This window comes from Ambystoma mexicanum, chromosome 3q (genome assembly GCF_040938575.1).
Source record: "Ambystoma mexicanum isolate Mex_15411 chromosome 3q, UKY_AmexF1_1, whole genome shotgun sequence".
NCBI classification, from domain to species: Eukaryota; Metazoa; Chordata; class Amphibia; order Caudata; family Ambystomatidae; genus Ambystoma; species Ambystoma mexicanum.
Window position 1 is genome coordinate 556,956,164 of NC_090926.1, and position 27,369 is coordinate 556,983,532.

The 27,369-nt window shown below is 42.1% G+C and overlaps 1 protein-coding gene across 2 annotated transcripts in view; it reads right to left on the minus strand.

Moving 5' to 3' along the window:
• The window catches only part of KCNMB1 (potassium calcium-activated channel subfamily M regulatory beta subunit 1), a 107,875-nt gene that overhangs the window by 8,081 nt on the left and 72,425 nt on the right, over nt 1-27,369 (minus strand). For both annotated transcript variants that reach the window (XM_069654322.1, XM_069654323.1), the window contains exons 3-4: nt 11,107-11,306; nt 7,592-7,787 (exon numbers count right to left, since the gene is read on the minus strand). In XM_069654322.1, the coding sequence (XP_069510423.1) occupies nt 7,592-7,787; nt 11,107-11,261 (351 nt within the window). In that variant the 5' untranslated portion in view covers nt 11,262-11,306. The remainder of the gene's footprint in view (nt 1-7,591; nt 7,788-11,106; nt 11,307-27,369) is intronic.

The window sequence follows — 27,369 nt, forward strand, 5'->3', positions numbered from 1 at the left end:
AAGATGGTGACGCCATTCCTCAAATGCAGCCTTTGTGGCCAAAAGCTCCTTTTCAATGATTGCATAATTTCGTTCACTGGATGTTAACTTCCGGGAATAATAGGCAACAGCAACCTCCAACCCTGTCTGTGGATCGTCTTGAAGTTGGACAGCCCCAACAGCAAAATCGAAAGCATCTGCCTCCACGATGAATGGCCTGTTCTCATCAGGATGATGTAAAATCGGGGAAGTACTGTATGCCTCCTTAAGTTGCTTGAAAGCACTGGTCGCTGCTGAATTCCATATGAACAGAGTCTTACTGCTAGTCAAATCTGACAAAGGAGCGGTTACTTCAGAATAGGCGGGTATGAAGCGCCGGTAGAGGTTGGCGAATCCTAAGAAACACTGAAGAGATTTCAAATCATAAGGCTGTCTCCATTCCTGAATCACCCGTACCTTGGCTGGATCCATGTGTATTCCAGATTTGCTAATGACATAACCAAGAAATTCAATGCTACTCTGATGAAAGTGACATTTCTCGGCCTTGGCATATAAATGATTATGATGTAACCGACCAAGAACCTCCTTCACATGACGTAGATGTTCCTCTTTCTCCTTGGAAAATATATCAATATATCATCAAGATATACCCATACGGATACTCCAATCAGATCCGAGAAAATGTCATCCATAAGGCGTTGAAAAACAGCCGGAGCGTTGCACAGACCAAACGGCATTACGTGATACTCAAAATGCCCTGCTGGTGTCTTAAAGGCCGTTTTCCATTCGTCGCCGGGTTTGATACGTACTAAATGGTATGCCCCTCGAAGATCCAATTTAGAAAATATTCGGGCATTCCGCAAAGATTCCATAATGTTGCGTATCAAAGGCAGCGGATATCGATCCTTTCGTGTGATGTCGTTTAACTGCCTATAATCCACACAAGGCCGTAAAGTTCCCTCCTTCTTTTTCACAAAGAACAAAGGGAATCCTGCAGGTGACTTAGAAGGTGTTATATAACCTTTCTGAAGACAGTCATCCAAGTATTCTTGCAGAACTTCTCTTTCGTGGGGTGATAAGGAATACAATTTGCCATGGGGAATTACTGCATTGGGCAGTAGTTCTATGGCACAATCAAAGGCTCTGTGGGGTGGCAAAGGAATGGTACCAGGTTCAGAAAGACCTCATGGTACTCATCGTAGTCGGAAGGTACTGAAGACAAGGTACACACTCGGAGCGGTCCTGATCCTTCCGTGTGAGTGGCAATGGTAGAAGATCTGGTACTAGGTCCGAAGGTACAACACTCCCGACCACATCGATTGGAAGCGAAGGTCAAGGTACGGGAGGCCCAATCAATAATGGGGTTATGATGTAATAGCCACGGTAACCCCAAAATTATCGGATATGAGGGTGATTTAATCACATCAAGAGAAATCAATTCACAGTGTTCAGCAATCTGTAGCTGTAGAATTACGGTATGTTGACGAACCGGACCGGAGGCCAAAGGGGTTCCATCCATTACCTCCACCAGAGTAGCACAACCTTTATCAAGCAGAGGTATCCCGTTCTTCTTGGAAAATCCAAAGTCCACATAATTACCTGAGGCTCCACAATCCAGAAGACCCAATACTGTCACTGATTTACTGTGCCAGGTAACCCTGATCTGAAGAGCCATAAGGGCCACCGGAGTCATGGGTGGACACAGGAATGGGAAGGACTGAAGAGATCGAAGGGCCTGTCACTGCCTTCCTCAACCGTGACAGGCCTATTAGTTTTCCAATTTCTTGATTGGTCGCAATGGACAAGTACTGAGAAAATGTCCGGCAGTACCACGATACAAACAGAGACGGAGATTTCTCCTGCGTTTCTTCTCGGCCTCCGATAATGGTCCTCTTAGTGCCCCTAGCTGCATTGGTTCTATACCCATCTCTGAACTGACAGGTACGCCTCCAGCCTGAGGAAGAGGTCTGGGAAAGAACCTCTCTAGCCGACGTCTCTCACCTCTTCGTTCAGCCAGGCGATGGTCAATACGTAGGACCTGCTCCTGGAGTAACTGCAGTGTATCAGGTTCGGGTATGTGAAGTAACTCGTCCTTATATTCTTCTCTTAAACCACGTCTGAACAGATTCTTTTGCGTTACTTCGGGCCATTGTGAGTCCGTAGCCAATTGGCGGAACCGGCTTATATAAGTGATAATATCGCTGGATCCCTGTCTTAAATCCATCAACTGATTCTGTGCCGTAGCCGCCAAATTGGGAGACTGAAACACCTCCAAAAATGCTTTCTCGAATGCCACAAAATCATTAAGAATGGGGCTGTTAGCAGACACCAAAGGAGCAGCCCAAGCCAAAGCATTTCCAGTTAGATTTCCCAAGATGTAGCCAATTTTAGCCCTTTCTTGTGTAAAATGTGATGCCCGGAACAAAAAATGTATCCTGCAATGGTTGCAGAATTCTGCCACACGCCTAGGATCACCATCAAACTTCATGGGTACGGTAGTAGCCATTGGTGTCTCTACTTGTGGATTAGCAGGGGTGCCTTGCATGACTATCTGGCGGAGATTGAGATTCTCCTGACGTAATGCCGCCATCTCAGCTCTTAAAGCTCTGACCTCATCATGGATATCCTGGGACTCCTCCATCTTAGTTGCAGAACTGGGGGTAAGGCGTCTCAATCTGTTAAGTTGAGCGTCCCGAGGACGAGGCGTACCTGTATCTCCAGGAGTCTTGCGTGCCGAGGTAGCCAGGTCGTGGTAGGGGTAGACAAGTAGCTGGTGAAGTCTTCCGCAAATGAAGAAAAGTGACGCAAAGAACCGACCCCGGACCCGTCCTGTAATACAGGATTGAACTGGGGCCAGCTCCTGACGCCACAAATGACACTTCCCAATATTAACGTGGCGCCAGAACAGTGCAAGCACTGATAGGGAAGGTCATAGATGTTACTGGCAAATACTGGCAAAGTATTCCAAGCAACTGTCCAGGGTGGTGAAAGTTCAAGGTAGCCAGTACAGGTAAGCAGAATGTTCAAGGTACCTAAATGCGAGTAGCAGCAAGTCCAAGGTACCAATGCAGGATAAAGAACAGAGATCCACAGAAGCCGGAGAAGCGGACCAGGACCACAGGAACCCAAGCAGGAGGCAGGCAACTCAGGCTAATCGAAAAGGAGCAGGAAGGGGAACAGGGGGGGAGGTTCCAGGGAACACAGGAGAACAGGTAAGGGGAAGAAGAAGCAGTAAGGCAGCCCTGACTAGAGGAGGAACAGGAGAGGACCCAGCCCAGGACCAGGACCAGGACCCAAGAACTCAAGGAACAGGGAAGCGAATCGGGAGGAAACCAACCCCGTTGAGACGCGGTGAAGAACAAAATTGGATCGCTTAAGTAGCGGTCCTGTGTGAAACCGAGGCTTGAACCGGGCTGCAATGCGCATGCGTGAACGGGTGCCGCCGCACAAACGAGGCTTGGAACGCAAGCTCGCTCGAACAGCTACGTGAACGGCACCAGTGCCCTACACGGGTCAGGACAGAGAGACACCGCTGCGGAAATGTGCTCAGAGCAGTGCGTCGTCTCCACAACCTGAGACGTGGGTACAACTGCCATGAACCAGCACGCCCCCTAGGGCCCCGTCGCCCCGCACAGGTAGGTGTTCTAACAATATGGCACCTATACACAGGCAAGGCTTTCAAAGCACTCAAGGAGGGTGGGAACATGGGGAAAAAACAACTGTCGCTCAGAGTCCTTGAAAAGCAGAGATGATAATAGTCTCCACAGGCAGAGTAAGTGTTTATAAAATACATTTAACAATTTGAGATACAGCAAATAGGCCTGACAGCAATTCTGCAGTTTTATCCAGTGCAATTAAGGGCTGAAGACAGGGGAGAACAGACAGACAATATTCAGGCACGGTGTTTGCGGATCGTGCAAGTTCACAGAAAGGTCCACAGGGAGCGGGAGGATAAGTGCAGCCAGTCAGTTGTGATTTGGGTAAGTGCAGAGAGAGCCACTCTCTTGTTTATCTTTCAAGTGCAATGAGCGTGGGTGGGATCTAGGGCCCTGAGGCAAGTGCAAAAGGGGGACTGGCAGGGCTGCCAGGGACCTGTGAGACTCTGAGGTATACCAAGTGGCCAGTCAGCAAGCTGCAATGAAGAGGAGGGAGAGAGGGAAAGAGCAGAGTACTAGGTTAGCAGCGTAGAGGGAGAGAGAAGGAAGAGGAGAAGAGGAATGTCTTGAGGAGGTTCTTCAGAGTGTTTATGGTTTCTTTAAAGTTAAACACTTGCAATTTCAGAACTTATTTTATTAAAATGAGTAATGTGGCAGCAAAAAGCTGTTACAATGTTGACATGCACATAGGCGGCTCCCTGTTGCCAAATGTACATCCTTTGCATAGCAGAGTGCAAAAGTGCAGGTCAAAAGACAGTGAACACATGTGTACACCGCTTTTTGCCCTGCACTTTTTCACTTCACTGTGCAAAGTGAGGAAACACTGCACTAAAATAATGACAGCATATTAAGTAAGATGAATTAATATCCACCTTGATGAAAAAATCGACATGCAAACGTATAAGTAAAGGCTATTTTCAATATAACAAAAACATACTCTGTAGTTGACAATGTTCTAGTAAGTTTCTGTATGGAAGTACATAAACTGCATTCTTAATGACCACTGGCATGACCTATTCTTAGTGCACCAATCATCTCTCACATTCAAGAGTTCTCAGGTTATCAATCTTCCAGGTCCTATGACCAAAGTCATGTGCCACTCTCAGCGGGAAGCACTGTCAGACTTTATGCATCTCTCTGCTTCTTATCAGCACATTTCTTTTTCAAGTGTTGCCAGGCTTTAAGATAATCACACATATTCAGGCATCTACGGTGTTACATTTTCCTAATCCAAATGGCAGCTCTCTCTGTGAGTTTGGGAGATTTCTTGTATATGGACAGTCACCCTTTTCGCTAGATCATCCTTCTCTCAATTCCCCTTTCTATACTTGTAAAGGGACAGCCGGACCTCTTTCCACTCGGGTTCGTGCAATGGCAGAGAAAGTTACATAACCTGCCACTGCCATCTTGGTTTGGTTCTCAGAGCATCTGGTCTCCTGGAGCTTCCAGAGGCACAGCATTCTCTCCTTTGTACCTCCTTGGTTTTTACTCCAATATCTCTTAATTCTCCCTCCTTGGTTCCTACAACCTCCACCACTCTACTTCACTTCACTTTCTTCTTGCTAGTCCACCTGATTTCCATCTCAATAGTCACTTCTCCGGCTTCACAACTTCTCCAAACATTCTTGCTGACAATTTCTCCATTGCCTTCCTCAGGAATTCTTCCAGCCCCTCCTCACAATTTCTTGCCACTCCCCAATAACTCCTTCCAACCCATTGTTATATAGTGTTTTCACCACCTTTCTCCCAATTTCTTTCAGCCACCTCTGCATAGCTCCTGGAAACCTACCCTCTGTTAAATTCATCTCCCTCCTCACTACTTCTGCCAATCTCCTCCACACAACTAAAAACCTACTTCTTGATGTTCCTTCCAACCATCTTCCTGATTATCTGCACTCCTTGCCATTCTCCCTTGCCAGCCTCGGGCATTCTTAGTCCTTCCACCCTCAGCTTTCATCCTATCACTACCTCCACTACAACATCCATGCTTCTCTTACCAACTTCTGGGCACAACCAAACTAAGAGGTTTGCTGCTTTTGTAGAATCCTCCTCCCTACCCTGGGCTGAATTCCCCTGAATGCGCACACCTGCGGGTATTAAAAGTTTTGGGATTGGATTGGTTCACTACAGTGGCTTGGTTGTGTACAGCTGGAAAAGCTGGGACCCTCAGGTATGTGGCATTACATTGTCTGAACCATCATAGTGCTCGTTCACCATCAAGCAACTGACATGCGTGGTCTAGTGCTACCAGATAGCTGACCCTTGTGGCTCGCTCCACTACCATACTGTTGCATTGTCTGTTCAGCCCTGAACGCTCATGTCCAACACGCAAAACGTGTTCACAGCTGTAGCGAGTCCAGCGCTCCTCCATGTTGGACCTGTCCTATCAATCAAAGCAGGCAGTGTTAACATAAAGGGCATAAGAACAGTGCTGTCTAGAAATGACTTCCCTCAAAAGGATAGGCTCAGAATGGGCATTATCCATGTAACATCCTTCTGCCATAAAGCTGGGATTTAGTTCCACAGTCCACCTGTAAACCCTCTGTGCCCAGCAGAACACAGCATGGGGTGTCACCCAGCCCCTGTGACCACTCCATCCAGTCCCCCCAGAGGCAGGTAGGAGAACTCGTCAAAGTGTCTTACCCCAGCCTGGACACAGATTGTACATCTCCATCTAAAACACATTAATATGGTATCCTCGCATATGTGTGCATATCTGTTCTTGGCTACTCTTCTCGGATGGGGTATATTGTGAGAGAAACATGTCAGGAGTTTCTTTATTTTTGCTTCAAGCTGCCTTGGGTGAGGAGTTTCAATTTAAAAGCTGGTATACTTTTCAAGGAGTACTAAATGGTTATGCTATTTTCTGGCTAGGTCTACCTTTTATTTTATTCATTGATGTCTTAAGGGCTTTGACCTAAAGCAGATAATGGGAACTTACCTGATTCTCATTTCTATAGTTAAATGTGATTGTAATCTTGGACATATCTGATGGAAAGCTTTACTAAATTGATGAACTCCAATGACAGTTAAACCTTGGTTCAGTCTAGGTAGTGTTTTAATAATGAAGACACCGTAGAACATTTCCTGGACATTTGCACAGGCAAAAATAGTTTGGAAAATTCCACTTTCTCTTTTGCATAATAAAGCCCTCATTATAAGCTTCCAGTTGCTTTACCGCATGGTGGTATTAGCTTAACAGATTCTTATTTTCTAACAAAGATAGCTTTATAAATGCGTTCAGATTCTGTTTATTAAGCAGTAAACCCTGACCAGCGGAGGGATTACCAGGTCCGGTAATGCCCACGACCCGAGGGGGTTATTGCTATTAGCATCCCAGCATGTTACCATTTCTCAACTTGAAAAAAAAAAACAAGATGGCCACCATGTACTAGAGAACTGCATACAGTCCTTTCTACCTTTCCATGGAAGCAATTGCTGTGACAGGGATGCGCCAGGAACACTGAGTGTTGCCAGCACTAACGATGAAAGAGGATGCACCAGGTAAGTGGGACGTGGGTGGGCGAGTGAGGGATGTTGAAATTGCAGTGTGTGTAAGGGGAAGGGAGCACGGGGTGCCTGGTGCGAATATACCTGATGTCCAGACGTGGAAAATAATGCCTGCCCTCCCGTTTCCAAAGAGGCTCGGAGCAGGGTTTTACCACAGGTAAAGACCCCATTCCTAACTTCCTGATTCGTTGGGATGTCACCACCCCTCTTAAACGTTTCTAATAGTAAATCTTTTCAAAACATTTCATAATTGTAGTTTTTAATCTTATGTGGTTCAGAGCGCAAAGGGCTGACCTATTCAAAGGAGCTTTTTAGCTTTTTAAAGATGTACAGCTATTGAGACAAGCACACTATGAAAAGATGGTGGCAATGCTCTCTCTCTCTCTCTTTCTTTTCTCTCTCTTCGATTCACTCTCACTTCTAAGTTATTTTAAATATTGTATTACCTTGGGGCTTATTTCAGAAGTGTCTTCTGTGTGATAGAGAAATGCGCTTTCCCTTGAAGAGTTCCACTTGACCAAGACTCGCAAGCAGGGGTACTGCAATGCGCTACAGCAGCCTTGGCAATAGTGAGAAGACCAACTGTCATTTCCTTCCACAGTAGCTTGTATTAGAGTGCATTCTGATTCCTCATTCCGAGCACTGAAAAAAATGAAAGACAATATTACTATATATATTACAGTCAAAATGTGTTTGTGGCGGGATTTGTGGCGAAGCATTGTTCTTTATACAATCCCACACTGTTTCACCAATCGACACCAAAGTTTCTCTTTTTGTAAACTAAATCACACAATAAATAAATGACACCCATTCCGCGGATTTCAGCACAAGTTCTGTGTGGGTTTGTGGCTTGGCACGTCGTTATTCCTAATACAATTCCACACTGATTCACCATCCTGCACCACACTTTTGGGACACTCTGGACATTGCTGGCTACATGACATTTGGACAACACAACCTCTTCTCTGGATTTCAGCACAAGTTCTGTGTGGGTTTGTGGCTTGGCACGTCGTTATTCCTAATACAATTCCACACTGATTCACCATCCTGCACCACACTTTTGGGACACTCTGGACATTGCTGGCTACATGACATTTGGACAACACAACCTCTTCTCTGGATTTCAGCACAAGTTCTGTGTGGGTTTGTGGCTTGGCACGTCGTTATTCCTAATACAATTCCACACTGATTCGCCATCCTGCACCACACTTTTGGGACACTCTGGACATTGCTGGCTACATGACATTTGGACAACACAACCTCTTCTCTGGATTTCAGCACAAGTTCTGTGTGGGTTTGTGGCTTGGCACGTCGTTATTCCTAATACAATTCCACACTGATTCACCATCCTGCACCACACTTTTGGGACACTCTGGACATTGCTGGCTACATGACATTTGGACAACACAACCTCTTCTCTGGATTTCAGCACAAGTTCTGTGTGGGTTTGTGGCTTGGCACGTCGTTATTCCTAATACAATTCCACACTGATTCACCATCCTGCACCACACTTTTGGGACACTCTGGACATTGCTGGCTACATGACATTTGGACAAAACAACCTGTTCTCTGGATTTCAGCACAAGTTCTGTGTGGGTTTGTGGCTTGGCACGTCGTTATTCCTAATACAATTCCACACTGATTCACCATCCTGCACCACACTTTTGGGACACTCTGGACATTGCTGGCTACATGACATTTGGACAACACAACCTCTTCTCTGGATTTCAGCACAAGTGAACAGCTGTTTGTGGGTTTGTGGCTTGGCAAAACATTTTTCCTTATACAGTCCCGCACCTTCTCCCAAATCTGCACCAAATTTTGCATAGTTACCGGTTAAGACCCTCCAAAACATTACTAGCCACATGACATTTGGAAAACCACCCTTTTCCCTGGTTTTCCGCACCTTGACTCATGAGACGGTTGCATGAAATCCACAAAACATCAATGTGGTCGTAGAAATACTGGTGCCAACACGAGGAACAAAACTCAAGGTCCAAGCCTTAAAATACACATTTGCCAAGATATTTGCACCATGATGAACTGCACCACGCCAGGGTGAGGCAAGAGGTGGGGAGCCCACAAGGTCCCGTTATGCAGCAGCACACTAACTTTCGTCTCCCCACAATGTCTGCTTCGGGGTATGTCAGCCAGTCACACACGCCCTTTCTAAGTGCAGTTTACTTCACGGTGGAAAGCACATCAAACGATAAGCGAATCGGAACAGCGACCTCCAGGATCATTGTGATCATGACTGTCTACAGAACCCGTTCCGAGAACGAGTACTTCTGCTAGTATTTCATTAAAAAAAACATAATTGGCATGATTTATAGTGATCAGTAGTAAGTGGACATATTGAATATACTTCTTTCTCATTAGGCTTTTCAGAAGTTCATTTCAAGGTCAGGAAAGCAAATGGAACTTCTTAAACAAGGCATAGTTGGACAGCAAACAACCAAATAGGTTTTTGGATACAAAGGGGAAAGGAGGTAATTTGTTCCTTTTAACTTTTCTGGCGGACACAAACAGGAAAAGTTGCAGGTGAAATGACATGGACTACTTTTATTTTTTTGTGGGATGTGAAGTAAGGGTTGTGACAGGGCCTCCGGAGACCAAGACAGCTATGGGGATCATATGCTTAGGTTGGCGCTTTTATTTAGGGATACTTATTTTACAAGTTTGTCTAACTTAAATTAAAAAAGGATTTTCTAAAATACCAAAAATGCCAGGATGGTTCTTTCCATTTTAAAGTGGATTTCTCCTTCCACTGGGATGTCAAACAATGTTGTCCCTGACTACTTCAGGCTTTGTGGGCTTTCTGGCTCCTTGTCTTTGTCACTGGTTCTTTCCATTTCCTCTTCATTTCCAATAAAGGAGTTTCTTCACCCGTGATGATGTCACATTGCTATGGAAGCCTTCTTCAGAGGTCTGACTAGCTGCATGTTTATGGGGTCTTGTGCCCCATGGCCTATTCTAGCATGATCTCCTGCCAGAAGACGTGTCAATGGTAGCAGCTTTCAGCGAGAGATGGCGAGGTATCCCGCTTGTCCAATCCTGTCTTGGAGCCTTTATACTTCCTTTCTCCTCTCACCTTGCGGACATGCCTAGGGCTGGACCTTCTCGCAGGAATATTCCTGTTCTGTAGAACTGTAGAAATGTCCTCCTCCTCAAGTCTATTCTCACCACTTGTTATTACTTCCTTCTCCTTAGGCCACTTGCACCTACTGCTGTTAACACCTCCTCCCTCACTGTGCCAGCTTCCGCATCCTCCTCCAGCATCATCTTCTCCTTTTAATGTTAACAGCATCTTCTCCTTCTCTGCTGTCACTGACTCTGTATCCTCCTTACCGCCTATTCTCCTTGATGTTACTACCCTCAACCTCGTTTCTTCTATACCATCATTTTCTCTTGATGTTGCCACCACCTCCTTCTCAGTACCTCCAACAGCCCTTGATATTCTCACCTTCTACTCCTTTCCTAATAATGCCTTTCCTGACTACCAGCTTCCCTTACTGATGTTATTACCACCACCGTCCTGATCTTACAACCTCCATCAATCAATATCTTTCCTGTCCTCGATTAACACACATGGGCTCGCCTTTACAGAAATCATCCAATATGATGCAGAAGGCTGTCTTCAGCAGGCCAACAGGGTTGTGGGGGGAGGAGTTCTGCTTTATTCTGTTGCCCTTGGAGAATCCCCCAATACTATTTTCTTCCTCTCATTTGCAACCCCAGTGATATTTATTGAATTGGGAACTGGTCAGATGATAGTCTATTTACTAGCATTTCTATTTTGATGTTGTGTGTTTGTGTGCATCTTTTTCCATGCTACTGTAGGACTGGAGTTTATATCTAATATGAAAGAGTATCTGATGTTTGTAATGTGCACACACATATGAAGTGAACAATCAAAAGACCACATGAAGCATCTCCACATTGGATACATTCTGTAATTTACCTACTAATGTAGGGTGGTAGCAGGGTGAATCCCAGTACAAAGGACATCATTACGGAGCACAGAATCATTCCTAGCCCCAGGTATATAATCCGAGTCTCGCCTCGCTTTTGTGCAGTGAATTGCTTTTTACCCATCCTGATCTCGGCACGAGACATGTTTTAAATCTGTTCATTCAATCATGTGATGCTTGGCCGGTTTTTCTGCAGTAAACAAAACAACAAATCCAAAAGATATGCAGATTACAAAAACCGCATTGCTTCACTTTGTAACGATTTGCATGTTAACATCAACCATTGGTTAGTTTGTTTACTTGCAGAAAGGTTTAGTGGAATAACATAAACAATCAGTATATGTCTTACTTGTTTACAGTGGCTATGCTCTTTTCCGATTGTGAACATTACTAACAACTCTTCAAAATATGACTTCGGAGTTAGTATGTAAGAAACGGGGCATTTTATGATGTGATAGGTTATTTATAACCTGCTTAATGGTTATTTATAACGCGCTTAATACCCAGAGGTTTCTAAGCACAGACCCGGGGATCGAACCTGTGTTGCTGCGTGCCCTCTTGCTTCCATGGCGAGCACGTTGCCCAAGGCGAGCACGTTGCCCCTGAGCTATCCTCCCTTCTTGGATGAGAGGACTACATATACCAGGGGACAGACACCTCATCGAATGCTCATAAACCACATAGAAAGCAAACACTTCTCCACTTTCAAAGCTCACTAGTGCCACATGTACGTGTAGCTTCCTGGTTTCCATTTACTATGCTATAGAAGCAATTACGCATTAATTACGTGCAACATACATATTTTCCATCAACACAATTCTTCAGGATTACCTTTGATTGGACATCTTTGCTACAGATAAAAAGTAATGTCCTCTAACAGTGAATACAACTCTAGTCAAATATATACGTCAGACATTCAGAATGCAGGTACAGTGGTAGATGCCATTCATCTTAAACAGCCTTAGCAGTGGTGAACATTGCATGCATTGATGTTTGGGCACAACCCTACACATAATGCAGAAGCTGTCACTCATTCTCTAATGTATGGTGCTCGATTTCAGGAGCACTGTGCATGACAGAATAAATAGCTACTGGCTGCAGTGACAGAAGTCCTGCAGGTCCTAATTTGGGGATCTGTTGAACGTGTAAACCAGTAAGGCCTATGTCACTGCAGCCAGTGGGGGGGGGAGGAGGGGGAGAGAGTACGGTGCACAGGTAGTCATGAGGTTGTCTATTCACCGGCTTTACCTCATGTCTTCCTATTGACCGTGGTGGAGGAAGGACTCAGGGAGGTGTCAGTCAACATTCTCTCCTGCTACCTGTTTATGCAAACTGAGTGTTGATTTCAAGGAACCAAGAGGACCAGATGGCAAACAAATGTAAGTGTTCAAAAAAAGGTTGTGTGCCGGTGTGAATGTTTTGCGAATGTGTCTCTTTGTGAATGTGTGCATGAATGTATGTGTGTGGATGTGAATGTGTGGACATGTGAATGTGTGAATGGAAGGTCGGTATTGTACTCTAAACCTGTTGCTGAATGGTTTTCGAAAGTGTGGTGCTGTTTTGTCAAGAGGGAACAAAATTAGAGGGGGGGTCCCAAAATATTGTCAATGCTTATAAATGTGGTGCCATTTGAAGAATCTGCACAAATGTTTGCAAAAAGATTTTAGAACTACATATAACCGTATTTGCAAAGTGTTGTTGGAGTTTGTCAAGAGGGGGCTGAATTAAGGGGGGTCTCAACATTTTTAGATGTCTTATAACTTTGTTACCATTTCACGAATGTGGACAAAGGTTTTCAGAAATAGTATAGACCCAACCTTGAATGTTTGTGCAACGTCTGAATGGATTTTGTGAAGTGGGGACTAAGTTATATGACTATTGTATGTACATATATTTTGACACTTTTGAAACAATAAGACATGGGCACATTTCCAGAAAACCCGTGTAAGGAGCATTGTCAAGGACCTTCAAGCATGGTTTTGCAAATGTGCCCCTGTTTTATTTTTTGAGAGGCGTCATAATGTAGGTACAAAAAATAGTAAAATACCTTTGGTGACTGAGTTATAGCCTGTGGCCATGGGCACTGGCCAGATTGTCCGGCCCATGGCATAAGGTCATGACCCTAGTGATCTGGCTGCTGGCATAAACATGAGGGACGGCCAATGGGGTTAAAGTGGCCATGTCCACCAGGGACCGGCTATGTGGTAAAGGTATTTGAAAGTGGTGTACGTTTGAAAGGGGAAACAAAATGTGCTTGTGGTAATATGGTCATAGGGTTCTCTCTTCACCTCTGCAGGCCTCCATGGAAAGGGAAGTGAGGTCTGTATGGATGGAGCCCTGCCTTCCCTTCCCTTTCAATTTCTATGGTGGCCATCTTGGAAAAGGTAGGAAGAAAAATCTTTTTTTTTTATCACCTCGGATTACCGCTTTGGGGACCTGCAGTGCTAATGAACTTCATCCCCCATTGCAGGGGCTAGAACAGGTGAGAATGGCCCAGAGCCCTCGTTATCCGCCCTCACGTTGCTTGGGCCGATAACTTGGGCTGCCGGGCCATTATCCCCCGTTCCAGCACCTGGAGTGGGGGATGAATACCACATTATTCCCATTAGCATAACACAAAGTGCCAATGGAAATGTTGGAAATAGTACTTTACTGAAAAATGTAATGTGAAAGGTGGTTCAAAAAGGAACCGTCTTTTTGTTGGTTTTTTTTGTTGGTTTTTTTGCAGGAGAGGTTAGAACGTAAGAATGGGAGGGAAGTGAGGGAAGAGACACCAAGCACTAATATAGAGGGGTAGGTGGACAGGGGAAGATGTTGCCTGTGGGTTTCTTATAAGGTAGGGGGCAGTGTTTCTCATGCTCCTTGATTACAGCTTCAAAAGCTCTTCAAATTTGCTCCACCCTGGAGAGTGGTGTGTTGCAATATATACGGAGGACTGTTGTCTTTGAAAGATATGGATCAACAGCCTGTTTTATTGCTTGCAAGGTAGCTGGGGGGATTGTGTGTCCCACAGAAGTAGGCTGTGTGGTTACAGTATTGGTTGAGGAAGATAAAGTTTAGGATGACAGCCTACTACTTGCAGAGAAAGGAACAACCTTTCTGAGAGCATTGCAGTGATTGGATTTGGTGTGGCTGCACATGGAGGTGGTCCCATAGGAGTACTGTCCAGGTAGTCTGAGACTGAGTACACGATTGCACTCACTGCATTTCACTTTGGTAGATTTAGCCTTTGGTACATTCCCTACAGTGGTAAAGAACTGCCACACCCATGATTTTCTCTGGGTGCTAGAGGTAGGCACTTCCTCTACCTCATCTTCTTGGTGCTCTTCAATGTCTTTGGAAGTACTGTGCTGTTATTGTTGTGTAGGTCCTCCAGCTGATGGTGGTGGTGGCTCTTGGGGAGGAGGGATGTCAATAGCTGATGCCATTTTTAAGATAAATAGCAGTTTTGCTAATATTCATCCAAGTATGTGCTTTGTACTAGATTGTTAATGGATAATGAGTAAGAATATGTGTAGGAGCTGTGCAAGGGTACATTTTGAGCTTGAAAGTCCCTAGATCAGTAGAAACTCTTCCGCGAAGCACTGACCTGATTGCAAATGCATGGTCACGTGGCACAGCCCAGAAGGTCTGCGATAACGTCAGACTTTCGCAAACATCGACATACACAAAAATAGTACCTGCGAAGTACATTGAAGTACTGTTAGCTGGCAGGAGACGTCCGAGGAGTGTCTGATGAATCACAGAGCGCCGGCTTCAACTACAGAACACTGCATTCACAGCTAAAGGAGGAAGTCTTTAAACGTGACACCCGCTGCCTGACCTGGGAAAGGGAATAAGGTGTGTCCTTTGCACGCGAACCCGCCCCCTGGCGTGGTGACACCTTCCTTCCTTGGGCTACATAACCCTTGACCCCTGCGCACCCGCGCGCGCACCTGTGAAGTACATTGAAGTACTGTTAGCTGGCAGGAGACGAAGTCCGAGGAGTGTCTGATGAATCCCAGAGCGCCGGCTTCAACTACAGAACACTGCATTCACAGATAAAGGAGGAAGTCTTTAAACGTGACACCTGCTGCCTGACCTGGGAAAGGGAATAAGGTATTGGGGGATCGTCGAAAAATAATGCTTAATGTTAGATAGCCCTAACCTATAACACGTGTATTAACGTATTAGTAGGTGCAAGAAGCGCCGCATTTAACTAAATTAAACACAGAAAATACGGTACCCGGGTTTAGAAAAGGGCTAAAAGAAAGATGGATACCATATTGCGCAACGGAAAAAAAATCAAGGACTCACAGACACAAGAGTCCCATGATAATATTGCTACATGCTTGTTGAAAGAGATTAACAAAGATATTACTCATGATCCATTTGCTGAACAAGAAATAATAAAAAAAAGACTATACACACGTCGCAGACTTGAGTGAGAAGAGTGCTATGCCTGTTGTAGATATATCTATGTTTGCCCCGGTGATTGTAGCTGACCTTGATAAAAGGGTGCGCCTGTCATTGGGCCCCTCGACACCAGTATGGGCAATATAGAGAACATGTCCACTTTCACAAAATTGACATGCAAGAACATAGCAACCTTTCGCACAGCTTCCTCCAAAAGGGAGAGGAGTTCAATGATAAAATTCCATATCAAGCAACTAGCTCTCCAACTGGATCCTTGGGAAGGACACAAATAGCTCCAACAGAAAGGACGTCACCAGGAGATATACAATCCCCATTCCCGGTATTTAGCAACAATCTCTTATTGGAAGCTTCAGCACAAGCAGAAAGAAAGTTTTCTGATGCCTTGGAGATAGAAACGCATGGATTTCCGGTAATCACAAGAATCCTTAAGCTTCTAGACAATGGACACAATCTTACACACATACTACTGAGGGATATCCAAAACAACATTTCGCTTAACTCCCAAAAACTATGTAAAGTAGAAGCATGTCACAATCTCACTCAGAATACCCCACAAGATCGGTGCGAATTTTTGAACAAGAATTTGGTACAAATAAGGTACTTGTTTATAATTCCACAGGAACACAAACGAGTAACGACTCATTATTGCATAATGGATTTCCAAAATCCGATGCAAATATAGCAACTCAACAAGTGAAAACCACACTCATGCAAGGCAATGGAGATCAGATTGATTACATTGAAATTGCCAAAGCACAACATGAGCGACTATTGCAGATGGAACAATTTATATATCAATCTAATCCTCAACTGCATCACGATAAAGACTATCAAGTGGAGATTCCAGTCAGACCTGATCAAGAGAGACAAAATGATTCTCCCGACAGTCCTTCAGCGATAGTAGAAATTATAGAGAAGAAGATAGAGCGTGAAAAAATAACTGAAGAAGGAGAGAACTCAACTACTTCAGTGGAAGGGATATATCATATATCGAGAAGAGCAAGAAAAAATTATCAAAGAGCATTAAAAAGACGGCACAAAAAAAAGGTTATGATGATTGGAACACAACATGGAGAAAAAAAAAAACCAGGTAATTACAAAGAAAGGAAAAACACAGAATCAACCTCCCCAAACAAATACTGACGATCATGCCTTAAACCTAAGTCAACTAAACGAGGAAAGTGAGATAGTATTACAAATACCTCCTCAAGAAACGAATGAGAAGTGCAGTGGAGAGGAAAAAGATCAATTGATGATCCATGAAGAAAACAAAGTGGTACAAGCAATACAAACAAAAACGAAAGCATACTTTCCCGAAACACATTAAAAAAAAACTAATAATATGAAGAATACAGAAAATCTTGTGGAAAATGTAAAATCACCCTCCAAAAATGTTGATATGAACAAAGAAACTGATATAAACATCACGATAAATCTAGACACAAAAATGTCAACGCTGGTACAAACATGTGCTGAAATTCATGCGAATCTGACAGAACAACAAGTACCCAAAGCTACTGAAGCTATGCCAAACACGCAAACTGCAGCAAACACGACCAATTCAGCGCAAATTAATGAGGCGAACAATTTGGAAAGAAAAGCTTAATTTATACAAACACAAACACAAAATAGTTCCTGGAGGCCTACAAGAAACATGCAACACAATACCCACTTGTCATATGCAACAAACTAATTTGCCTATAAACAATAGAGTATTGGAAAATGCAGAGATTGAGGTAATTTCTCAACCCCTTACCATCATTGATATAACTTTAGTAGCATTCAACAAAATCCCAGATTCTATGAAAACCACGATTGGTTGGAAAAGCGATCCGAAAACCAATGGACAAGAAAGGATCAATCACTCCTTTCTAATGAAATCCCTCTACAAAATTCCTTCTTTAAGAAACTTGGTTTCCAATGATATTGAAAGCATTTGTTTATCTAATATAAATAACAATCGAATGCTCTCGACTTTGCTTTCGCCTATCGTCGCTAAGTTACTCTGGGAGCATAAATATGATTTAATGATGTTGGGTTTAGAATTGCATGCTTTTCATGCTGTGGAGGAGGCTATGGATTTTCTCGATTACCAATCACCTATAACACCATCTTCGGGAAATAACACAAATCAATGTATTTCCAGCGCAGATACATCTAAACAAATGTTGGAACATTTAGCCTCTCTCACTACGGTACTTAATGGGTTATCCTGATTGGAACCGCTGATAAAAGCTGCATCCACAATAAGTTCCTTGCAAGCACCCTCATAATTGGAAGACTTAAGAATTAGTACGTGGAACTGCTGTGGCTTCAACAACCTTAAGAGCTGGCTACAACAGGCTCATGACAATGTGTTACCACACATTTTCTTGATCCAAGAAACAATGTCAATCCTGGAATTGAAATTTGATGGCTATACTTCAATTGTACATCAAGCGGTAGGAGGAAAGTGTGGCAGACCAGCAGGGGGACTAGCTATCCTCATTAAAAATGTGCTTTATTTTAAGATAAATCACATCTACCAATCAGATTTGATGTTATTGGTGGATGTGTCAATAGACATGTTCTACAGTGCCAATGTCTTTTTAATATCACTCTATTGGAACTCTTATAATATGTCATTTATACAAGCTTGCGAAATGTTTGAAATAGTGTTACATGAGGAATATGAAAATTCGCCACATGCAGAAATCCTGATAGGAGGTGATTTTAACGCTACGCTTGCATCAGCTCAAGTTTTTAAAACTACTCAAAAATTGAACACATATACAAGAAACTCACATATAAAGGGTGTCAAGTGGGTTCAATACCTAGAAAGTTATGATTTATATCCCATTGAACCAGACGCTACTCATGAAGCATACATCTGGAAAAGAGGAGCTTCTTTGTCACAAATTTACTATTTGATAGGTTCCAAATCCTTGTTGCGGTGGTTATCTCCATCCCGGACACTGGATCCTGCACTAGGAGACCATTTAATGATTGCCTCCGTACTAAGAGGCAATTATGTCAAAAATGCTTGTGATCCTACTTTAACACTGATTCAAAGCGATAGAACAAGGCTTTCCATCAATTGGAACCAAAGTACCTGTAGAAAAATATCTTTTCTTGTCAATCGAAATCTATGGACAAGTATTATACAGGCACCAAGTGAGATGGATGCTATTATGCAATGGAATCTAAAGATGATATCAGGCCATATAAATGTTGTAGCCATGGAACAAACAGCGCAAAAGGCTAACACAAACGTTAAAGTCCCACGGGCTACAGAGATCTCTGAGCTTAAACGCAAAAAAAAACAGTGAATTAAGAAAAATAAGGAAGTCCTTTATGTCACATGAAGTGTTGGATTTCGTAAATAAAAAAAAAAGAATAATCATGCGATTTAAAAATGATTTATCGCGAATTCGAACTAACAAGTTGTTACTACAAAACCAAAATATGGTCAAAATGTTATGTAATCGTAACACTAGCGATTTATGGAAACTTTTAAGAGGGAATAAAAAAGATCAACCCTTAGAATTTGAATCAGCAATTGATGGAGCATCTTGGACTTCCTTTTTTCTACATAAATACAGCATGCCGGTTGAATTTTCATATCTAGAAAAAGCCCCCGGGATTGAAAACATGCCAATTATTTGCCCTTGGGATATAAAAGACATACAGTATGCAATAAACAAGCTGAAAGCGTCTAGATGTGCAGGGCCTGATGGTCTACCCCCTTGTGTCATCAAAGATGATCCCCTATTTTGGGCACAATCACATTAACAAAATTTTCAAGCGATATTTTGCACCAAATCCATTCCTTCTTCATGGTGCACATCAATAATAATACCTATACACAAAAAGGGAACCATTGACAATCCTAATAATTTTAGGCCGATTGCTCTAATGGACGTGTCTGCTAAAATCTTTTCCATATTACTATTGCAAGAAAATGAGACAGTAATTTGCAATACTGATTGCCTAAGAATAGCACAAGTAGGATTTCGTAAGGCCATGGGAACCACACTAAATGCAAGCATACTGGCTCATTTGATTGCATCTTGCAAAACAACTGATAAAACTCCCATTTTTGTTGCTTCTCTAGACCTCAAATCGGCCTTTGATTGTGTTATAAGAGAAATTTTGTGGAAAAAGATGTTAAATGTGAATTTCCCAAAACACTTAGTAACTTTGATTTCAATGCTCCATCACAAAACAAATTTTAGGGTGAGAATTACTCGTGAAGGATCGTTAACAGATGCTATCCCTAGCTGGATTGGTGTGAAGCAGGGATGTAACTTAGCAGTCATTCTTTTTAACTTATATATGGCTGACTTAGACATGATCTGGAATGAATATGAATCATTTGCAGTACGACTAGGAAACCTCAAGTTATCTTGGTTAGGCTATGCAGACTACATACTTCTATTCGATAAAACACAGGCCGGTCTGCAGGCAAAACTAGAGAGTTTTCAGTCATACTGCAATAATAACAATCTTAAAGTTAACCCCCAGAAATCGAACATCATGATTTTTGCAAACAGAAAAAAAATACGCCACTTTATGTGGACTATTGGAACAACAAGTATAAATGTGGTGCCAGAAATGTGCTATTTGGGTTACAAGGTCTCTAACAATAACTGCATAAAAAAAGCTAAAGAACTATTGATGGAGAAAATGCAAACGCTTAAAGGGCAAATGAAAATGATATACCACAAATTCTGTGCATTCTCCCTGATTCCTCTTTATGAATATTATGACCGAAAAGTAGAAGCGATTCTACTATACGGAGTTGAACTAAATCTAGTAGATCTAGGACCTTTTCTCAATCGTATACAAGGAATTTTATGGAAAAATACACTAGGTTTGCCTCAAAGTCTCCCTAATGCCATCCTAAAACACGAATTGGGAATTACATCTTTGGCAGCACGCTATCATTGGCACTTACTTTCACTCTATCTGAAAATGTTAGATTCACCGCGAAATTCGCTTTATATAGAATTTGCAAATATGATAACTCAGAATCAACCTAAATCAGTACTAAAATTTAAAGAAAGAATGGATAATCTCCTAGTGAAAATCAACAGGAGTGCGGATAATTTAGATGTAAACGTTCAGAATTAAAAAAATAAAAAACTGTTTGAAGATTACTGGGCAGAATGTATATCACAAGTTTGTTCAAATGCATCCTTTGAAGAATGTGCAAGATTTACCCATGCACAAAGTCCACACTTGAAATATTTGCTGTTATGTCCAGACAAAATGATTCATAGAATATACATGTTATTCAGAATGGATCTGATTCATACCAAAGTAAGAACAAGGTATTGGAATAATGATGAAAATGTTCGAGGTGATCAGATTTGTAGATTCTGTAAAGAATCACAAGAATCGTTGAAACATTTATTCTTATACTGTTTCTATTTTGAAAATACACGTATAATGATGTTGAAGGAATTCACAGATGCCAACACAACTTTCGCAAGTAACTGTATTTGGAAACATTGCATGTGGGGAGCGAGCAACACAGCCATAATAGCAACGGTACGTCTGACAAATCATATTAGAAATGAAATAGAGAAAGAGTGTTCTAAGTACTAGATTAAAGCACTATGTTGATGAAAGATATAGTGAGGAAAATTCTTTTTGTAAAATGTATGATTGAATGTTTTTTTAATGAATATACATAAGCTTACTTTGGTTTTTTTATGTTCTGTATATATGTTACCACTAATGTATTCTAAATCAAGTTATTTTGTAAAGGTGTTTCACACCAAAAACAAAAATCTTTTTAATAAAAAAATAATTATAAATAGTTGAAAAAGTTGCAAAAACTGTATACAAGTGTTAAAAATTATGCTAGAAGGTGGGAAATGGAGAGTTTTAAGTTGAAACTTCGTAAATTGGACAAAAATGTTGCTATGTTGGGGTAATCAATGACATTTGTGATGTCATCTTTGAGGTCCTGGGTGTTCGTCTTAGCAGTGCACAGTGGTGGTGCGAGTTATGGTTGCTTAGCTTACCATAACAGGCAAATTTCATAGGTTTTTTGGTTTTACTTGTAACCATAACATCCCTTTAACAACATGTTTTCATTGAATTTCATAGGTTTTTGTTAGTGCAACTTAACCATAACGTCCCTTTACGAAAGATTTTTCAGTGAAAATAAATAAATTATATATATATATTTACATTGATATATATATATATATAATATAATAGTTAAGGTGAGTTGGACTCCCCTAGGCAACCCGAAAAAACACCTTTTTGGTGTAATATACAATTACAGTGGAAATGTTGGAAAATGTACTTTACTGAAAAATGTAATGTGAAAGGTGGTTCAAAAAGGAACCATCTTTTTGTTGTTTTTTTTTGTTTGTTTTTTTGCAGGAGAGGTTAGAACGTAAGAACGGGAGGGAAGTGAGGGAGGAGGCACCAAGCACTAATATGGAGGGGTAGGTGGACAGGGGAAGATGTTGCCTGTGGGTTTCTTATAAGGTAGGGGGCAGTGTTTCTCATGCTCCTTGATTACAGGTTCAAAAGCTCTTCAGAATTGCTCCCCCCTGGAGAGTGGTGTGTTGCAATATATACGGAGGACTGTTGTCTTCGAAAGATATGGATCAACAGCCTGTTTTATTGCTTGCAAGGTAGCTGGGGGGATTGTGTGTCCCACAGAAGTAGGCTGTGTGGTTACAGTATTGGTTGAGGAAGATAAAGTTTAGGATGACAGCCTACTACTTGCAGAGAAAGGAACAACCTTTCTGAGAGCATTGCAGTGATTGGATTTGGTGTGGCTGCACATGGAGGTGGTCCCATAGGAGTACTGTCCAGGTAGTCTGAGACTGAGTACATGATTACACTCACTGCATTTCATTTTGGTAGATTTAGCATTTGGTACGTTCCCTACATTGGTAAAGAACTGCCACACCCATGATTCTCTCTGGGTGCTAGAGGTAGGCACTTCCTCTACCTCATCCTCTTGGTGCTCTTCATTGTCTTTGGAAGTACTGTGCTGTTATTGTTGTGTAGGTCCCCCAGCTGATGTTGGTGGTGGCTCTTGGGGAGGAGGGATGTCAATAGCTGATGCCATTTTAAGATAAACAGCAGTTTTGCTAATATTCATCCAAGTATGTGCTTTGTACTAGATTGTTAATGGATAATGAGAAAGAATATGTGTAGGAGCTGTGCAAGGGTACATTTTGAGCTTGAAAGTCCCTAGATCAGTAGAAACTCTTCCGCGAAGCACTGACCTGATTGCAAATGCATAGTCACATGGCACAGCCCAGAAGGTCTGCGATAACGTCAGACTTTCGCAAACATCGACGTACACAAAAATAGTTGAAAAAGTGGCAAAAAGTGTATACAAGTGTTAAAAATGATGCTAGAAGGTGGGAAATGGAGAGTTTTAAGGTGAAACTTCGTACATTGGACAAAAATGTTGCTATGTTGGGGTAATCAATGACATTTGTAATGTCATCTTTGAGGTCCTGGGTGTTAGTTTTAGCAGTGCACAGTGGTGGCGCGAGTTATGGTTGCTTAGCTTACCATAACAGGCAAATTTCATAGGTTTTTTGGTTTTACTTGTAACCATAACATCCCTTTAACAACATGTTTTCATTGAATTTAATAGGTTTTGATTAGTGCAACTTAACCATAACGTCCCTTTAACAAAGGTTTTTCAGTGAAAATAAATAAATTATATATATATATATACATTGATATATATATTATATAATAGTTGAGGTGAGTTGGACTCCCCTAAGCAACCCGAAAAAATGAATTGCTAATAACATTGGACTTGTGCAATGGATTTGGCAGACATTCTTAAAACAATTAGGGATGCGTGGGCCTTCCCAGACTGCACAATTTGGGAAAGTTCTGTTAAAAATGTTTTGCTCCACCACACAGCCCAAGCTGCTGGATAGATTTGAACCAGGTCCAGAACAACTTAGGCATGGATCATTGACTCGCGATCCATTTGTGGTTTGGGATTATTCTGTCCAGTACTTTTTTAAATATTTGATGGAAAAGGGGTTGCCCACTTCTCCAAAATAGATAAATATATCACAGGTACATTGCCAAGAAACTGTATGTTTATAAATGAAACAGCTTTTCGTCACTCAAATGTACACCACCGTCTATTCCATTGCTTAAATAATGATTAATCAGGCTGCACACTCCATCATATAAATTCAGTTTGTCAAACATATATCAATGTATTCATCTTTTTGTAAACATATTTTAATGTATTCATCTTTGTATACAATGACAACATTTATCTCAAATCACAACAATATTTCATATCCCTTTTTCCATGTACATTACAGAAACGTGCAAAATACACTAGAATAATTAAAGTGCATCAAAGTGTTTACAGGAGAACCAATTTGTTACATCTGATTTGAAATGGGGAACATAGATAGAACATGACCACATATTTACCCTGAAGCTCAATCCATCCCATGGGCACACACTTCAACATTCATCATGCTATGCATTGTAATTTTCAAAACATTCTTGTTCTAAGTGCTGTAACACCACATTATACCACCTAGGATGTTCTTATACCTAACCAGATGACTTTATCTAGACACTGATATATGTCTAGATAAAGTTATCTGAAACTTTTCTGTAATCTCGGCTACAGTTGCGAATAGCTGACAAATCAAAGCAAACTGCATCACAGAAAAACTGTGTGTTGTGGGTGGAATGGGAGTGGGCAAGGGTGGTGAGGAGGCCATCTTGGGAGTAGGAGAAGCTGGCAAAGATCAGGGGGTGGGGAGGCAAAAAGCATTTGTTTATGGCTGTTTCCCGATATCCACGGCTATAAAGCCACACATTGCTATTTGTAGTTCATACAATGGAAATAGGAATCCGGGACTCCCTTCCATGCAGTTATTGGGACCAACCCTGCCTAGCTTCAAAAGCAAGGCAGGTGCCATTCCCCTCATGCTATGTTACCAAGTTAATGAACACAAGTTACAAGACCACTTGATCACTTAGAACAACATGGCCTGAGTGGGCCGGCCTTCTCCTCTTTTTGAAGCTAAGCAGGGTCGGCCCTGGTTACTGCACAGATGGGAGACCTAGATACCCTTTTTAGTATGGACTACATATAGCTGTGGGTATAACAATGACCAAGGTTTTTGGGTATTTGTAGTTCATAGCTGCAGATATGAAAAACAACTGAAAACTATATATATATATATATATATATATATATATATATATATATATATATATATATATATATTTATTTATAGCTACAGTCAAGTCATGGGTGAAAAATCACTGGCCAGTGACATGATAGGCATACAGGACTCCCATCTGTGCAGACACCAGGACCGATACTGTTTAGCTTGAATGCGAGGAAGGAGCTGGCCCCCGTGTTAGGACAGTTTTTCTGAAGTCCAACTAAGGGCTTAGTAATACCATTCATCTGAGAAAGTACAAGACTCCACTCTTAGTATAAGGTTGTACCATCTGAGTAAATGGTAGCATAGACAGAGCAGCCGGGCCTGTATTAGGAAGGAGAGAGGGCTGTAGATTCAGTACAAATAAATGGTAGCACAGCTATGATCCAAAGAATCCCTGAAAAACTATGTATTATACATTTAAATGGTTTATTTAAATACAAGTAGGCCCAGATAAATCTTAGGAAAATAAGTGCTATCCCAGATCATATAAACACATTATACAAACACAATACTATGACAGACTAAAGCATAGACATTGTTCGGAACACTAACAACATTTCTAGAAAGGTCAGACCTTATCAAACACATTTAGTATAGGGCACACCTATTCATAGGAAGTAAAAACCATTATTTACTCTTATTTATATATTTATTTATTTTATTTGCATAGCGTGTAGACAGGGCCCATAGGCATAATAGCACTTTGACAAGGCTAAAACCCAAAAATCATATAAGTAAGACTACAATCTGGGGGGAGGAGAAACTACAGTCAACAGAGACCCAAGTTAGTGAAAGAGAAACATTTCGGGGTCATGCTTGAATTTTGGGAAGCTAGAACAGTCTCTTAAATTTGGAGGGCAGGGCATTCCAACATCTGGGTGCAGAGTGAGAAAAAAACCCTTGTGCCACAATAGACAATTTCGTTTTGGGAATGTACAGTAGCCAGGTGTGGTTGGAGTGGAGTACTCTCCAGAAAGGAAGCCAACCCAGTCTCTTGGATAATTAGCTAGGACTCTTTCTGTACAGGCACTTGTGGGTGATGCACAGGGTTCGGCAAGCAACTCTGGAATCCTCAGGAAGCCAGTGCAAGGATCTCCTTGTGGAGGAGACATGATTAGATCTCTTTAGGACTTCCACAATCGGCACCACATTATGTTGCACAACCTATAGGCAGGTCATTTCGCCCTTGCCGGTACCCTGTAGTAGACTGGTTCAGTAGTCCAGGTGAGCCTCTGTAATTGCCCTGGCAATAGTGGTCCAACTAGAGTGATTCAGGAAAGGCCTAATCTGGGCCTAGCAACTTCAGGTGATGGGCTGAACTGAAGACAGACTGTTTATATGTGACTTCATGGATAGTTCCTGGTCCAGAGCAGTTTTGACTTTGGGGAGCGTGGCTAGGATGCACCCTGAGATAGTGAATTCCTGATATTCACTGCCAAGCTTCCTTAGCTGCGGTGCTGTACCTGTAATAATGAGCTCTGCTTTTATTGCGTTGAGGTCCAGATGATTGTCTGTCATCCATGATTCAATTTGTTTGTAGATAAAATTCACTTTGCTAGTGTCTATGGCATGATCCCCTGAAAGGGGGAATCAAACACTGCATGTCATCTGTGTAGTTTGCGTACAGCGCCCCTTTTTCCTCTAGCTTCTGAAAGAGTGGAAACGTGTATATGTTAAAGAGTGTAGGTGAGATACACTCCCCTGAGGGACTCCACACAAGACCAGATAGTCCTCGGCCAAAGCATCATTGTGGAAGACTTTAGCTTTACGTCCAGAGAGGTCGGGGCTAATCCACTGTGCTGCCGCTCTGGAGAAATGAGCTGTGTTCCTCAGTCTTTTCACCAGTATGGGGTGATCTACCAAATCAAAGGCTGAGGATAAGTTGAGCAGCATCAGTAATGCAGTATTGCCCATATCGAAATATTCACCTTAAGGACCAACAAGGTAAATGCAGTGCTGTGGGCACTTCTGAAGCAGATTGTTTATGACCCAATAAACTGTGTAGCTCCAGAAATTCTTGGATCTGTTTATATGCAATCTCATCAAGGATTTTCATCAGAAAAGGGATGTTTGTGGGGCAATAGGCGTCTGGCTGGGTTGGGGCCAAGGAAGGTTTCTTCACAAGAGGAGAGATCCATGCTTGTTTAATCAAGGTTGGGACTGCACATGTTTTACCCCACTGAGGCCGGACAGGTGTATCCTCTTCAGGAAGTAGGTTTAATGCTAGAAAGCAGCTTGAGGATGTCCTCTTCTGTCACTGTCTTAAAAGCGAAAGGTGGGATCGGAGGGGGGGGCAGAGATGTTTTCATAGCCATCCTCGTAGTGTCCAGGATGGTACGATTAGTAGCCACATTCTCTCTGATATTAGCCACTTTACCTTACAGTAATTCAAGGATAATAGACCTGTCAGTTATGCATTGACACTCAATTAAGGAATCACATAACCAACCTACTCTGTTACCAGGATAATTTTCTGAATAGTGGAACACAGATTCAAGGAACAGTATATATCTTTAACTACTTTGAGGACACAGTTATTCTATTTGAGTAAGACCTTTTTGGTGTAATATACAATTACAGTGGCTTTTCAGCTCAGTGGAACTCAGTCTAAGATAAGAAAGAACTTTTTAAACTAATTTAGGATGTACCAGG